The 15,284-nt window shown below is 31.6% G+C and overlaps 1 protein-coding gene across 1 annotated transcript in view; it reads left to right on the top strand.

The window, feature by feature from the left end:
• The first annotated feature begins 2,171 nt into the window (after positions 1 to 2,171).
• Positions 2,172 to 15,284, top strand: part of LOC108695114 (hemicentin-2) — a 168,709-nt gene continuing 155,596 nt past the window's right edge. The window contains exon 1 of the mRNA XM_018204873.1: positions 2,172 to 2,337. Within this exon, the coding sequence (XP_018060362.1) occupies positions 2,213 to 2,337 (125 nt within the window). The 5' untranslated portion in view covers positions 2,172 to 2,212. The remainder of the gene's footprint in view (positions 2,338 to 15,284) is intronic.

The raw sequence follows: 15,284 nt of genomic DNA on the forward strand, positions 1-15,284 counted from the left end.
CCACGGTATTCTCGCTTAGGCGAGCAAGATTTGACGATGAATTAAATTAACTTTCAATGAACTAATAGTTTGTTAAAATAATTCCTTTTATCTTAAATATATATTTTATGACTGTAAATTTAATTGAGCGATACAAGTATCTATACAATATCATACATCTATTAAATTTTATAAAGTTCTCTTAAACATGACTTTATGCTAACTTGGCTTATTAGAGATACAATCGCTCCTAGCTGCATTTAAATTATATCCAGGATAGGTCTTGTTCATTATTGTTGAAATTTAAATAATACACCATATAATCTGTAATTCGATCGATATTGATAAATTATTTGAATTTTGGAATAATTAGGTAGTAATTAATATGCCTTGATTTGTATCAGAGCTCAAACAACGTTTCTCGGCTATTACAATTAATTTCATAGAATATTTATATTTGCGCTCTAACCAGATTCATAATCAAACTCTGAACATAGAGATAATATGATATTATTTCTCTCTATCAATGCAATCTCACATACAAAAGTGTAGCAGAAAAGCATAGAACTTTGTTAAACAATTAGATTAATTAATACAAATTGAATCGAAGTTTCTACGTTTACGTAAAATATTAATATAATAATTAATATATTCTTGCGGTGAGTTCATTAATTGTGTTATTATTGACGACTATTGAAATTAGAGAATCGCATCTGTTAAAAAATAATAGAAGTAACTAAAATTGTTATGCGAAGATTATGGAACTAAAGCATGATTGATAAATATGGGTTAATAAACGCTATTATTATCAATATAGCGAGACAATTTTCGTATTTTAATATCGTAGGATATCGAATGATCATTTTCATATTGAAAATGAAAGGGTTTCGAAAATATGCCCGAACAGGATTATACGACTCGTTCTACATTTATCGTTCGTAATAGTACGAATCCTCGTTTTTGGCAAAAAGGACCAATTGTTCTATCATTACATATGCGACTATAGTAATAACTGCTTGAACATTTTGGCAGAGATAGTTTTCATTGAAATATTGAATCGCCGTGAACTGGATATAATTTGGCTATGATTGGATGTATTATTATGTATGATTACTATCAACTGCTTTTAATTGGAAAATACACTTTAATAATGGCATATGAAAAAGATTTCTATTTCATTATTTTATCATTTAATATTGCCACTAATGTACAATGTCTGTTGCAAATTTTTATTAATCAGTAGCCATTTTATTTCTGCACGCCATCATAAAGCACTAAAGATAGAATGAATGCTGAATTTTATAATCAATTTAAATATATAATTTTTGATTGTTGTTCTTCCTCTCTTATATTTTTTTAAATAACTGAAACAAAAATGTATTATAATGAAATGTAAAGAAAAACGAAAATTTAAAATGTATATAAAGGAATATATTTTCCTGCTTGAATGTATTTCCTGCTCGAGGTAATCATATATTTTATATATATATTACTACATTTGTATCATTTTGAATATTAATGATTGGCTGGTCATACGCAATTGAACGATATTTATATACAAACATATCTCGTAATGTTCTAAATGAATGGGAAAAGTTTATATTCAGCAAATAACTACGGTACGTTTGCTAACAATTATCGTTATAATTACATGAGATAGTTCTGTTTGAAATGTAAAATTTTCATTACTATAATGGAGATCACTTACACAAAAAAAAACGATTGAAAAGCAACAAAATGAATTAATAATAAACATAATAGCAATTTAAAATAATTTATCTTTTTTTATCTTAGTAAATGTATTCTTTACTCATATTGGGTTGTCCGGAAAGTTCGTGCCGACTAACCTATATATTGTACATTCTTTACTTGTGAACATCTTTCGTAGTATTTTACTTTTCGTTCTAATTTTATTATTCTATTCTGTCTTTTAAGCAATTTACAATTTTATTAGCGTATGCTTAGTATATTTATTATCCATCTTTTGTGTTGTTTATCATATTATGATATTGAATAAATATGAACTTTAATTACTGACTAAATTTAGAAATGACATAAACATAATTTTATTATTGAAAATCTTTGATATGCAATGTCATAATCTTAAAGGATGAATAACAGATGATTCATAATTTTATCGTAGTTAAATAAAATCGCATAAACGCTTGAAACGTCGAGTGCCGAACAGCAGTCAGAAAATTATCAGGCGAAAAGCGAATGTCGACGAATACGGATGTTCATTAATAACTACTACGCTTCATTATGCGAACCGCAATTTGCTTATTGGACGTTTAACAGCGGTCGCATCGTGGTATCCTGTATAGCCCTAGAAGAGGATATTGAAGAGACGCTCATGAGGTACTTGTCCGTTGTCCATTTTCTGCTAACAAAAATATCGGATTTCCCATTAAATGGCTCTAGTTGTAATGATTTCATCTTTATTGAATTCTCATAGCAAAAACGAATTCGCTTTTAAAATAATGAGCAAACATCGAAAATGATCGGACTAAATTGGTGCAATTTTTTGGATTTAAATTTCTTAATTATTAATTATAATATAAACATACATATATATTAAAAAGAAATTATATTAAAATATACATCTTATGTATTGAATACAGAAATATTAAATTTTTTTTATTAATTAATCATTTGTTATATATACATATATATTTTTTACTTGATATTGCTGACTTTGAAATTTTAAATTATCAGTTATTATAAATACAATTTTTTATTTCTTTTTTATTAAAATTCAAATTTAATACAGCAATTCTCTATTTGTTTAAATTATTAGGATATTAGTACCATTTATCGTTTTATCGAATTGTACATCGTTAACTCGTGTCAAATAACTCTAGCATTATTTCAATTGTGATGTCCGATCGGTTTACCTCTCAGCGATAAGGGTATTGAGTTTCCTATTAAACAGCTCTTTCGATAATGGTTCGGTCAATCGATTGATTGCGCGTGTTTTGTAAAACCAAAAACCTCTCACAAACCATTACATACAATTGAAAATCTTAAATATTAGATTTAGAACCTTGACAAAAATATCGTTTTTAAATATAAACGAATGTATAGTATGTGATGTTATGAAAATGATTCTATGAGATTGAATATAAACAATTATATTCCAAAAATTCTGATGAATATACAAATATCATATCGGATAAATAACGAAGATTTACTAATTTGTGATAATTATATTATATACTTCACAGTTCACACCAATCTAAATAAATCTCTTTTACGTTTTAGCGATCAACAAAATTATGATATGATATGTAGCTCGTATATTAATGGAATTATTTTGTCGATATTTGTTTATGTATTACTACAAAAATATCGGAGTTTTCATTTAGATTATCTTATAGCTGAGCTGTTGAGCATAAACGATAGTGCACGTTCCTATCAATCACAGCATTACGAAATACAAACATAACGCTGATGTTCAGTAATACTGATCGGTTCGCTACATTTAGCCATATGGAATATGGTAATGCAATTAGTTGCACCATCATGTTCAATCAACCGTTCTATGTCAATGAAAAGCACAGCGTGCAATAATTAACGATTAACCTAATTTTGTAATGTGAAATTACAATTAACTTATAACAATTCAGATGTGACAGGACTTTGTAAAAATGAACGATAAAAACTTCTTGTCCATAAACTTTAAAACGCGCAGTTACATTGTCGCGTAAGTTTTATCTCTCTCTCCCCAGCAATTATCCAACTTTAACAGTTATTCACTAATTAACGAACTTTGATCACTGCTCTCATTTAAATGTCTTTATTCGTCATTTAATAATATATGTAGATTTATGGCAATTTCATGCGTGAGAGAGGTTAGGGATTCTAGCAGGATTTAAATAAATTTTATACATCTCCATATTTAAAGCGATGCACGTTACATTTATCTGGTATATTATTAATTGGTCCATAACTAAATCTTTTACTAACACGATCAATTTCGAACAACGTGAATATATAATAATATCACGAAAGTAAGCGATGACCAATATTGTACGAACAAATAACGTTTGTTCCTTGTGACAAGCCGATACACGACATTTCGATGTAATATGCCGCCGATAATATCACGTTCGTATATTGCATTCCAATTCACTACATATCGTGTCTCTCATTAAGCGAGCTTCTAATTAGCGATTGGTCTCTATCCTGTTACATTATGCAATCTATCTGATGATTTCGATCGTCAGCACTGGCTTTATAACGCTACTGCCGAGTAATTACATTCGTTGTTTTAACGAGAACATTTTAATTATCTCCTACATGTATAATAAAAACTCGAAAAAAAATCGAATCATATTTGCGCTTTCAAGTCGCGTCAGTTGCTTACGAAAGTAGTTAAAAAGAATTGTTGTGTAAAGTTAACCTTTAAGTTTAACCTTTAGACGTAAACGCAATAGCATAAGTTACTGAACTGCATAAGTTACTGAATTAATTATGATCGTACGATTACTGAACGGAATTTCAATGGGCAATCATGAGCGATATTGTGGTGAAAACGATTATGTAAATATCTTAAATGTGGAATGGAAAATAATCTGTGCACTTCTAACTCAAACGTGACTAATAATAACTCGTACCTATTGTAGCCCGATAAAGATTAGGTAACCGTAACTAACCGTAAAACGGACGCAACGTGCGATTATAAACGTAAAGTTATCGAAGAGCATCGGCAGTTTTGAAAATTGCTGTGCATTTTCTTGGGCTTTCTTAAATCATCGTTCTTAAGTTGCGCGAGTCTTAATTCGTTCACCCTTCTTTAATCCGACGTTATCGCATTCGACGACATGCATATCACAGATTAACGTTCGTGACACACGAGCAAGCCGCGCAGTTCTGAACGACTTTTAAGTTGACTTCGAAGTTTTCTTCCGCACACAGGGGTGGACTGAAAGTTGGGCTCTGACGGAACACAAAAATAATTTTGCACGATAAGACCGAGCACGCAGGCAAGGAACTTTTTAGTAAACATCTTCACAACTAGAGTTGCCTACTGCTTTGCGAGAAAAGCCGTGATTCTTACAGCTGTTCGAACTTTAGTCTCTTCCTTGTAAGCATTCAAAGGATTTTGATTTACCATTGCATCTTAAATATTATCTTTAATACAGAAATATGGAAAATTGTTGAAATGTGCAGGAATCTTTTAAAATAGAATATACATATTATACATATAATAAGGATTTGGCTAAAAAGCAAAAATGCATGGAAAAAACAGTTTTGAACTATTTAAAAATTTAGCTGGATACAGATCTGAAAATAATTTTGTTGGGCCATCAAAATATTTATGTAACTCTCAAATTAATTGCTAAAAAAATATCAAACTTTTTGCAATTGCTCATTATGCTTGAAATTTCTATGAAATTATTTTGGTCCAACAAAATTATTTTCAGATCTGTTTCTAACCAAATTTTTAGATCTTTATCAAAATTGTTCTTTTCATGTATAAGAGAAAAATACGTTAGATGCAGTAATATAAATATATAATATAATATATAAAATATATCAAAATTTTCTTTCAGAAGTTTATTTTAGCGATTTTTTTAGAGACAAATGCTTGCAAATTTGAAAAATAATATTTTCAATTAAAGTGCTAAAAGATGTTAACTCAAATAAATTCGATAAAGTAACAAAGTTATTCTTAATTCGAGTTCTATTTAAAATTTTAATTCAGTTAGATTATAACGATATTTAATATCAAGATGTTTTGAAATATTATAGCTTAATTAACGTTTTTTCTTATAGTCTTTTTCATAAAATATACCTGCTACAGATATAAATAAAATAAAAGAACACCGCGTAAGAAATCTTCGTTTTCCTCGGCCAGCGCTAACAATGTCTCAACAGAAAGCTCTGCACTCGCGGTTAAATATTGGTACTGCTATGTGTCGGGGAGATTAAAGCTTTTACCAAGTTGCGCGAGTCTAATTGTCTCCAAGAGCCAAGTGCCAGGGCGCGATATTAAATCTTCTTGTTAGCGAAATGCGAGCGTACCGAATGTCTCCATCGGCATCATCGAAGTCTCATATTAATCGGGAAATATTTCTTGCGTGCTCTATCGTCGACGGTAATGCTCTCTTGCTGCGGCAAATGTCACCTGTCTTTCCTACAGACTACGTCTGTTACATCGAATGAAACTTGAGCGATGGGTCATCGAACGCGGCGCGGTTTGTCAACTTCGGATTCTGTCGTTCGTACAACTTACAACTGTACATGGGAAGGTGGGACGGGGGAGGGTAGGCGGCTTGTAAGTTAAGTTCAGAATCGGGACTTCGGCATTGTCGTTCTTAGCCATCGACTTCGGAATTCGATGTCGTCGGTCGGTACAAATGTTTAAACGCGGCACGTCGATCGAAACTTCATTAATGCCTAGTAGATCGATCCTGTCGTTTGACTAACGAGAGGCGATCGACCTTGCAAACTTGTACGTGAGGAGGCGTCACCTCGTTTTTGTAGAAAACTGTCTCACATCTCGGACTTTACGAGCGCTTTGGCGAAGAGCTTAACGAAACCTCAAGCGTATTAGAGCAAAGTGTAAATCTCAGAAGACATAAAAAGAAGAAATGTCAAGAAAGTAGAAATCTTCGGGGATATGAACACTGCAAATATTTTTAGAAAGAGTTTTAGAAAGTCATTTATTTGTATAAGATAAAATGTACGATGTATTGGAAAAATTGTTTAAGTAATATTTTATGATAGCTAATTAAATCATTCAGATCTTAGTAATTATTCTAGATATTTACAGTGTTCTAGAAAAAAAAATGCATATTTTAATGAAATATCAATATCTAAAAACAATATCTCAATACATAATTTTAATGTTTAAGAATATTATTTGATACATGCATATTTTTAGATAAATAAAATTTTCTGATTATAAATATTCAGACTATTTTTAAATTCAATTTTCTCTTTAATAAACTATTTTATCGATCAATTTTAGTTTTCAAAAACATTTACATTTGTTTTCAAAGCGAAGTCTTATCTTTAAATCAAATTAATTATTTGCTCAAGAATGCACTGCATTATACATACATACATGCTTACTTGCTTTCGAAGAAAACACATTTCAATATAAAAATTATATTTGTAATTCAAAAAATTAAAGAGTAATCTTTAATTAAAGTTAATCTCTTTAAGTTTAAACTACAAATGTAATTTTTATATTCAATGTATTTTCTTTCAGCAAAAACAAGTAAGCATTAATGCAGTGCATTCTTAAGAGCAGGAGTAAATATTAGATAAAACTCCGCTTTGAAAATAAATGGAATTATTTTTGAAAGCTGAAATTCAATAATATAATTTATTAAATGATCAATTAAAATTACCTGTTTATTACGTGTAGATATTATGAGAAATAACGACGAATCTTGAGAAAAAGAAAGAAAATGACAATTTGTATTAATTGTTATTATATGTATTACATTTATATAAAGCTTTTAAACATATATCTTAAATGTAATAATTGTTTTCTGTATTATATATATATATATATTTTTTTTTTTGATTAATCAATATAGAAAATTAATACATCGATCGACGTCACGATATTGTTAATTTTTATTAGGTTTTGTTATACGAGCGTTAATTTATTATTTCACACCAAAATACATGTATAATTATGACACAATAATAAACGATGACATGCTTCCAATATGATTAATCAAGAGATGCAAATTGAAATATCGTAAAATTGGTAAACAAAATTATCAAACGACAAATGTATGATGAGTTAAAACATTCGGGTACAATAGCGTTATTCTGACACAGTTTCCATGGGAATGTGAAAAGAAATTAAAAAGCATGTTATATTTTATTATTCATGCCACGTTACAAACTGAGCACGCTTTAACATGATCAAACTTTGATTATGTCACTCTCGAAAGGAAGTTGTGCAGAACTTATACAACTAATCTCAGTTCGACAAGGACCGTCCAACAAACTTCTTACGGTAAAAGTGCCTTTTTTCTTTTCCGTGACACATACGAAAAGTTTCGTGTTGTAATCCAAGATTTTTGTTACATCCAAACGATAAACGATGCTAATACATAGCGAGATAAGAAATTCTAATCAGACAAACATAGTAAGGTCCAAAAGTTTCCGGCTTAAAGATATAAAAAGGTGACAAAATGTTACATTGTTTTTATTTTTTACCTTTTTTCGTAATCACCTTTTATTTTAATATAGTTTTTAGAATGATGAATTTTTTTATATTAAGAAAATATTTTGAATTAAAAAAATGATGAATATTATATATAACATTGCGAAGATCTGCGAAGATTTCCTTTTCATTGCCTTACAGCTCCAACTTAGCCTTCAGTGCAGATTAGTTCTTTATTTCCAAACTTAAAGTGCGATTTTTATCTGGAAAAAATTTACCAATGATAAAGAAATGATTTCCTCAATATCAAGCCATTTTAAAGACAAACTCAGAATGTTTTTTAATTAATAAAAAATACTAAAAACTTTAATTTAGTATTCTAAAAAATGTTTGAAATAAAGGGTGATTATATTGAAAAATAAAAATGGTTATTTTATTTTATTGCCTTCCTTGCTTTTGTTGACATAAAAAGTTTTTTTAATCTTTCTAAGTAATTCTTTTTATTCATTTATTTGTTTGGAAATTTTAACCTTTTCAAAAGAATAAAAATAAGGCAATAAGAGAATGTATTAAAAAATGTGTTATTATTAAATGTCATAATAGTTTAACTGACTCTCTCAGTTTCTGAATTTTTCTTGTACATGGAAAGATTTATAAACAATATATCATATTTATATCATATATCATATATATATATATGTACAAGTACGAAGACAAGCTCATAGACAATTTTCATAACGTACAAGAATGATGGAGAATGATTGTGATGTATTATATCGCACTATAGGGACTTTAAGTGTTATTTTTTTCCAAAATATATTGTAAATTGCAGTATAGCATAGTATAGTGTAAAATTGATCTTTGTTACAATAAACATCAAGCTGGAGAGATTAAGAAAATTTAAGAAACTTAACAACTGTAAAGTTTAATGGTTATGAACCTCGAAACTTGTTCATCAATCATGAAATCGGTATGTGTTGCTTACACTTCTACTACTAGCTTCTTGAGCTAATTCAAATGATTTCGTTTAAATCTTTCTCGGTTGACCTTTGCCGAGGACAACGGAAGGAAATAAAGGCAAGCATCGCCAAACGCGATATCGGCCGAACAGCGATTGTATCGCGCGTGACTCCGCATGTTAAGTGGCATTACTGTCATATATATATATATATACGTTCGTACGTGTTCCAACAGATTGCAAGTGTCGACTTGTGGATAGGAAAGCGTGTTTGCGACCACGGACGCGCGAAAAGAAGATGGAAGACTTGTGCGCACGTTATATTCCCACGCCAATTTGCTACATTCGACGTGAAAACAATTTTCTTTCTCGTACACACTGCGCAAAGTTATAGTTTATTGTATCTTTGAATAACAGATAGAAGAGAAATTTAAGGCCCTAATCGGTCGTAAAGACAATTTTTTTAATCGCGAGGTCATGCAGCAATATACTATAAATTATAATAAAAATAAAAATTTGTTCATAAATGTTTGATTTTTGTTATATTAAACTTTATTAAACTTTTGCTTATAATTATAATTTTGTAGGTTTCTAAATTTTCAATAAGTTTGTAGAGATAACGTTAATTGAAACTTCAGATTAAAATATTATTTTATGATAACATAATAGTAAAACATACAGTAAAACAGAATATCGCAAGAACAACTTGTAAAAAAAATTAATTCAAAATTTGAATTAATAACAGTGTTAGAAGAAAGATATTAAGTTATTGCGAGAGATTTAACATTAGAGATGTAGTAAAGAGAGTTTAAATATATTCAATTATTTTTCTGTTTTAAACATTGTAGATTTTATCGCTTAGGAATTAATATATCATAGATAAATATCTATAATATTGATAAAAACAAAAACGCTATTGAAAAAACAAAAATAAGACTTATTTATGCTCGATAAATAGTTTATCTAAATACATATTTCATTGTTTCGTAACATTATAAAATATCTGATATTCGGTTTTAATGAATTGTAGCATAAAATAAAAAAAAACAAAGTTAGTCTCTTAAGGGTTTCTTATAGGTATCTTAAATTATTTCGGTCTAGTAGTATATCTTTTTAATCTATAATCTTAAAATGATAAATATTGATTCTTCTGCTTAATAATTTTAAAGAAGAAAGAAAGAGAATAAGCACAAATATCACTTCCGTCATGCTCCGGGTTTGCCTTCTAACATTAATAATATACAATTAGACTTAAAAAGTTTGCTGAAAAGCAGGCGAGATAAAAAGCCAAGGCATAGCTTTGGCACACTTTTCTTATCGAATCCGCGAGATCATCTGCGAGATGCGGTTTAACCCTGGAAGTACAGCACAAATATCGCACACGACCGAAAGGCGCTCGTTATGACGTTTACCACTTTCAGGTTTAATGCATTCTATGTTATACATAATGTTGAGGTACACATTAAAAAGGCCTCGACATACTTGCGCTCTGCACATTCATTATCTATACAATCTTATGCCCGCACCTCGCAGCTTGCGTTGATACGCACGTATAGATACATGTGGAATATTAAACGTCGTTTGCCAGTCCGCCAACCTTAGAGTTATCTGCAATAGCTGCAAGCGACGCTGAAATATCCCTGTCGGATTATCCTACCGTTCTACTGCGGTACCCAAATCGGATTAGCGACGTCAGAGGGTGTCATTAACTTGACCTGCTACTAACTAATTTCGCGAATCTGATCATCCGTAACGTATCCGCCAATTACTACTTAGTTTGCGTTAGCCGATTTATCTTGATTATATGTATATATAGTATTTAAATTGGAGCGATATAAACGTATATCGTGCGTTAAGTAATGTCACGTGATATTAAATTCGGTCGTTTTTCCGCATGTTTTATGGCGCATTAATCAGCGGAGTGAATACTTCGTATCGCCGCTCTGGTGGAATATTCGCGTATATACGAAGATATTTACGTCGTGTCGACGTGTATTTGCCTCCGACGTGCCCTGCTTACGAGAGACCACAGGAAAAGTTCGAGCGCACAAATTCGCGGCTAATGTCGAATGTCGTGAAAATCGTTTAAAATATAAGTTAAAAGTTGTGCCCGGCCGGAGTTCCGCTGTATTTCGTAATGGAGTTTGCGCAAATACCACTACTACGTATCCAGAAATCCTGAAAAGCAGCTTAGCCTGTCGATATTTTCCAGGATCACGTAACTACAACTCAACCTTTAATCTCCCAGGGGTGACAAAGATTATGCCTGCGGCGACCTCGCGAGCTTTTGCACCGATCCAATGCATACATAAGGAGCTTCGTCAGATGAATGCAACCTTGGTTACTTTCCCAGGCATCTCTTCATTCGAATGTCTGACAGCTTCTCCTTTAAATAAATTTTCTCGCTCGGTTGAACAGGCGCCAGCTATGTTACAAATTACTCTTCGCGTTACATATTTATGAAGAATACGCCATCGCATTTATCATCGCATCTACAACCACTCGGCTTTAACTTGCGCGCACGTATACGTTCACGTGTCACATGCTAACTGTGCTAGTTATGCGTTCTCTTTCCGAGATTCCTTTTACTTACGACCATATCGTAACATATTTTTTTAATGTTGGAACTGTTGTATTTTATTCATCTTCAAAGATTACATTTTTACAATATGTTTGTTCGTTCTATTATACATTTGTAGAGCAATAGTTGCTAGCGATAGTGTTTTGGTATTAGAGTTGTATTAGTTTTGCAAGATAGGAGTATATCGATTCGCGGTTAGCGTTAATTTTATGCAAGAACGAAGATGACATCGTAGTTACGCTCCAGGGAGCTTCGTCGATCCAATGCATACGTAAGAAGCGTCACCAAACGGGCGCAAAGCACAGTGCCCTCAGCAAACGTTCCCCGCAGGCCCATTTATCGATTCCATGCCAACGGAAAGCTTTCCATTAGCGGCGTACCAAGGCGTTCCTGTACGTGCTGTACATGTTACGACGATGTGCATTTACTACGTTCGTACCGGAGACTCTGCCTATTGTAGCCGGCCAATCGTTATCGCGAAATCGCGTACAAACATGTATCCGGGTACTTTATACTTACCTTGCTGTTACGTACAGCGATGTGTACGTCCATTATGCGTAATATGCCGAATGACAAATCGATAACGTAGCTTTCATATACGCGTTTCTCATTTTATCGCATTGTGCGTGTGTTAGCGACCGATGAAAAGTAGTACGCCATTTCCGCACGCACTTTGTCGACCCAGCTCGGTTTATGTCAACCGCGTTATTGTGCGTCTATCAACGAGAATTTATTCGAGTAGACATATCGTATCGTCGAACTAAATAAAGTCGCGAAATAAAAATTAAATGACAAAGGATGGACAGAGGCAAGCGTGTATGCGTGCATGTGAATCTGTCGATTTTTTAAAAAACATTTTTTCGATGGAGGCGGTTTCTCCATTGATTCTATCGAAAATTAATTAAAAACATACTGTGAATGTATGCATGTGTTTCAAAATCATGTAATTTTAACTATTCTATAGTTTACGAAGAACAAGAGTCCAATTTGCACAAATACGTTTATTTTACGGAAATAAAATGGATTAATATACATCATCTTGATAGATAGACTAACAGCATATGTCAAGTTAAACGGATGAACTAAAGCTCTTGGGAGAAACAAAACTATTATAATGTTACAACGCTATTATACTTTGTCTTCTGAACAACTTTAAATGCTCGGATTTCATGGAGCAGAAATGTACGTTCCATTAACAGTTTACGATTTTAGTAAATAATATACTCATACATATTTGTTTCGGCGAAATGTTCGATCTGGTGAGTTCCAATCGTGCCGTCCGTGTTGCCATTCACATAAATCTATTAAGCTAGAGAAAGTAGGGTAGAGAAATGTCGCAATTCCAAATCGCGTTCAAGTAAAAAAGATCACGAAAACGCGATGTGAGAAACGCGTTTTCACTTCTTCTACTCGGAAATAATAGTGGTGCAATGGACTTTATAGCTCTAGGCGCTACACTGTGCAATAAAATGGAATACGCACTTTTCTCCTCTCGCCTCCCGCGTTGCAGCGTATAATATATCGCACGTATAAAATGGTTGACACGAAGGGCGTAAAATGCGTTGAAAATTTTGGAAATTTTGCCAAAGCAGCGTGTTCTTTCTGATACTCACTCTTCTCCTGGCACATAAATCCCAATTATGTTCCTTATTATTTTATTTTTACACTATATTTCATAGATATAAGTACAACGTGAACACGCGTCTGTTTAGAAAAATTTTATATAAAATTAAAGAAAGATTAAAGAGAGATAATTAAAAGAAATATATCTCTGATTTGATACCGATTTATCATCATATAATAAGTTATATACTATTTTTTTCCATGAAACGGAGACCTATGATATATATATATATACACATTTACATGTTTAAAAAGAGACAAATAAATTCTTTAAAGAATTATTTTTAAAAGGATTTTTTTTATGACGTAAGAGCCTATAAATAAATAAAAGCTTTATGTCTCGATATTCGCCGTTAAAAATTAAAATACTTATTAATAATTTCTTCAGTAATTGTGACGTTAATATTTTTTGTGCTTGTATATTTAAAAGGTGAGAGTTGATTATATCAAATTAAAATTTCATGATCATATTCCATTTTATAACGAATAATCACTGGTTTTGAAGTGTTGTGATATTTTTTTAATTTTGCTGTGACATTTCAACATAAACGAATGGAAAAAATTTGTACTTAAAAAAACTTTATTTTAAAAAGAGTATTTAAATTTCACTCTCTGATTGTCTTATGGAATTAAAACAATATTTCTCTGCAAATTACGTTTTTCAAACTTAACAGATTCTAATATTAACATTTTTGCTATTTTTAATTTATAAACTTTGTAAATGTTTTTTTTCCCGTGGAACAAGAAATAAAGTTTTATAAAAACTCAGAACTTCTCCTTCATTGCTCATTTTCGAGAGAAACTCTGCTGTTTTTTAGTGTTCATGAAAAAACAATATAATATTATATATAAAGAGTAAATAGAAGGGAATAATTTATACTTAGAAAAGAGATTTATTTTTAAAAAATATATTTAATACGTATTTCAGTTCCATGCTGAATCTTTCATGAAATTAAAATAACATATTCTCTAAAAAACAATGTTGATTTTTCGTCTTTATTCCCGTTATTTTCAGAGTAGCGTGTGTACATAAATACGTACAAATATTTATGCGTAATTAATTAGTAAGGACATTTCCTATGATATATCTACATGCGCGTTAGATTTTGTACGATGGAATGAATGGATTGTTCGTCGCGCAGAGCAACATAAGATACGGCATGTGTATGAAGGGATGAACAGGGCGACGCGCGTACAAAGAAAGTACACAAACGAAAAGAAGCTGGGAGGAGAAAAATATAAGGAAAAATAAAGAAACGCAAGTGAGATAAGAAGAATCTCTGCGAAGGTGCGAGAATTATAAGGAAGCGACCGTGCAAAAGAGAGGAGGAAGGAAGTCAGCATGAAAAGTGTGCTGACTTTTATTACTCGTCGTTCGTATCCGTGTACGTACACTTGCGCATGTAGTTTCCGCATATATATTCTGCTAACTCTGGACCTGTCTTTGTATGTGCGAGGTCTGAGCCGCCTGCACCATCCACCTACCTTTTATATCGCCGAAAATAAGGTGCACGGTCTATCAAGCGGCTGTCGCGACCATTGCCGGCAAGGCAAACACGCCCCGCCTTTTTTCCGTCTTTCTCGCGAATAAATAATTCGCTCATGTATACGCGTCGCGTCAAATTAAGTGTTTATTATCCCCTCACGATGGCGACGATAAATTTCTCGAAGCGGTAGTTAATGCTTCTCGAGGAAGATTCGTGCGCTATTCTCCAACGAACTTGTGCACGTTTACGGAAACGTATCATACTTGTGTCTCATGCGAATTTCCTCCAATGAATTTCGCAAAGCTCATATTTTTAACGAGAACACCGTGAATCTTGCTGATTATTTTATTTTTACTTATATTTCTTTTTTGACATGAATTATTTCATTACATATTCATATTCTTTTTTGTCTATTATTCTACCACTAAATTAATCTATTATACATACACTTCATGCATTATTTAAACTCTTTTAATATACGATATATGTATGTAATATATATATATATATATATATATATAT

Source organism: Atta colombica, unplaced genomic scaffold, assembly GCF_001594045.1.
Source record: "Atta colombica isolate Treedump-2 unplaced genomic scaffold, Acol1.0 scaffold126, whole genome shotgun sequence".
Classification (NCBI taxonomy): domain Eukaryota; kingdom Metazoa; phylum Arthropoda; class Insecta; order Hymenoptera; family Formicidae; genus Atta; species Atta colombica.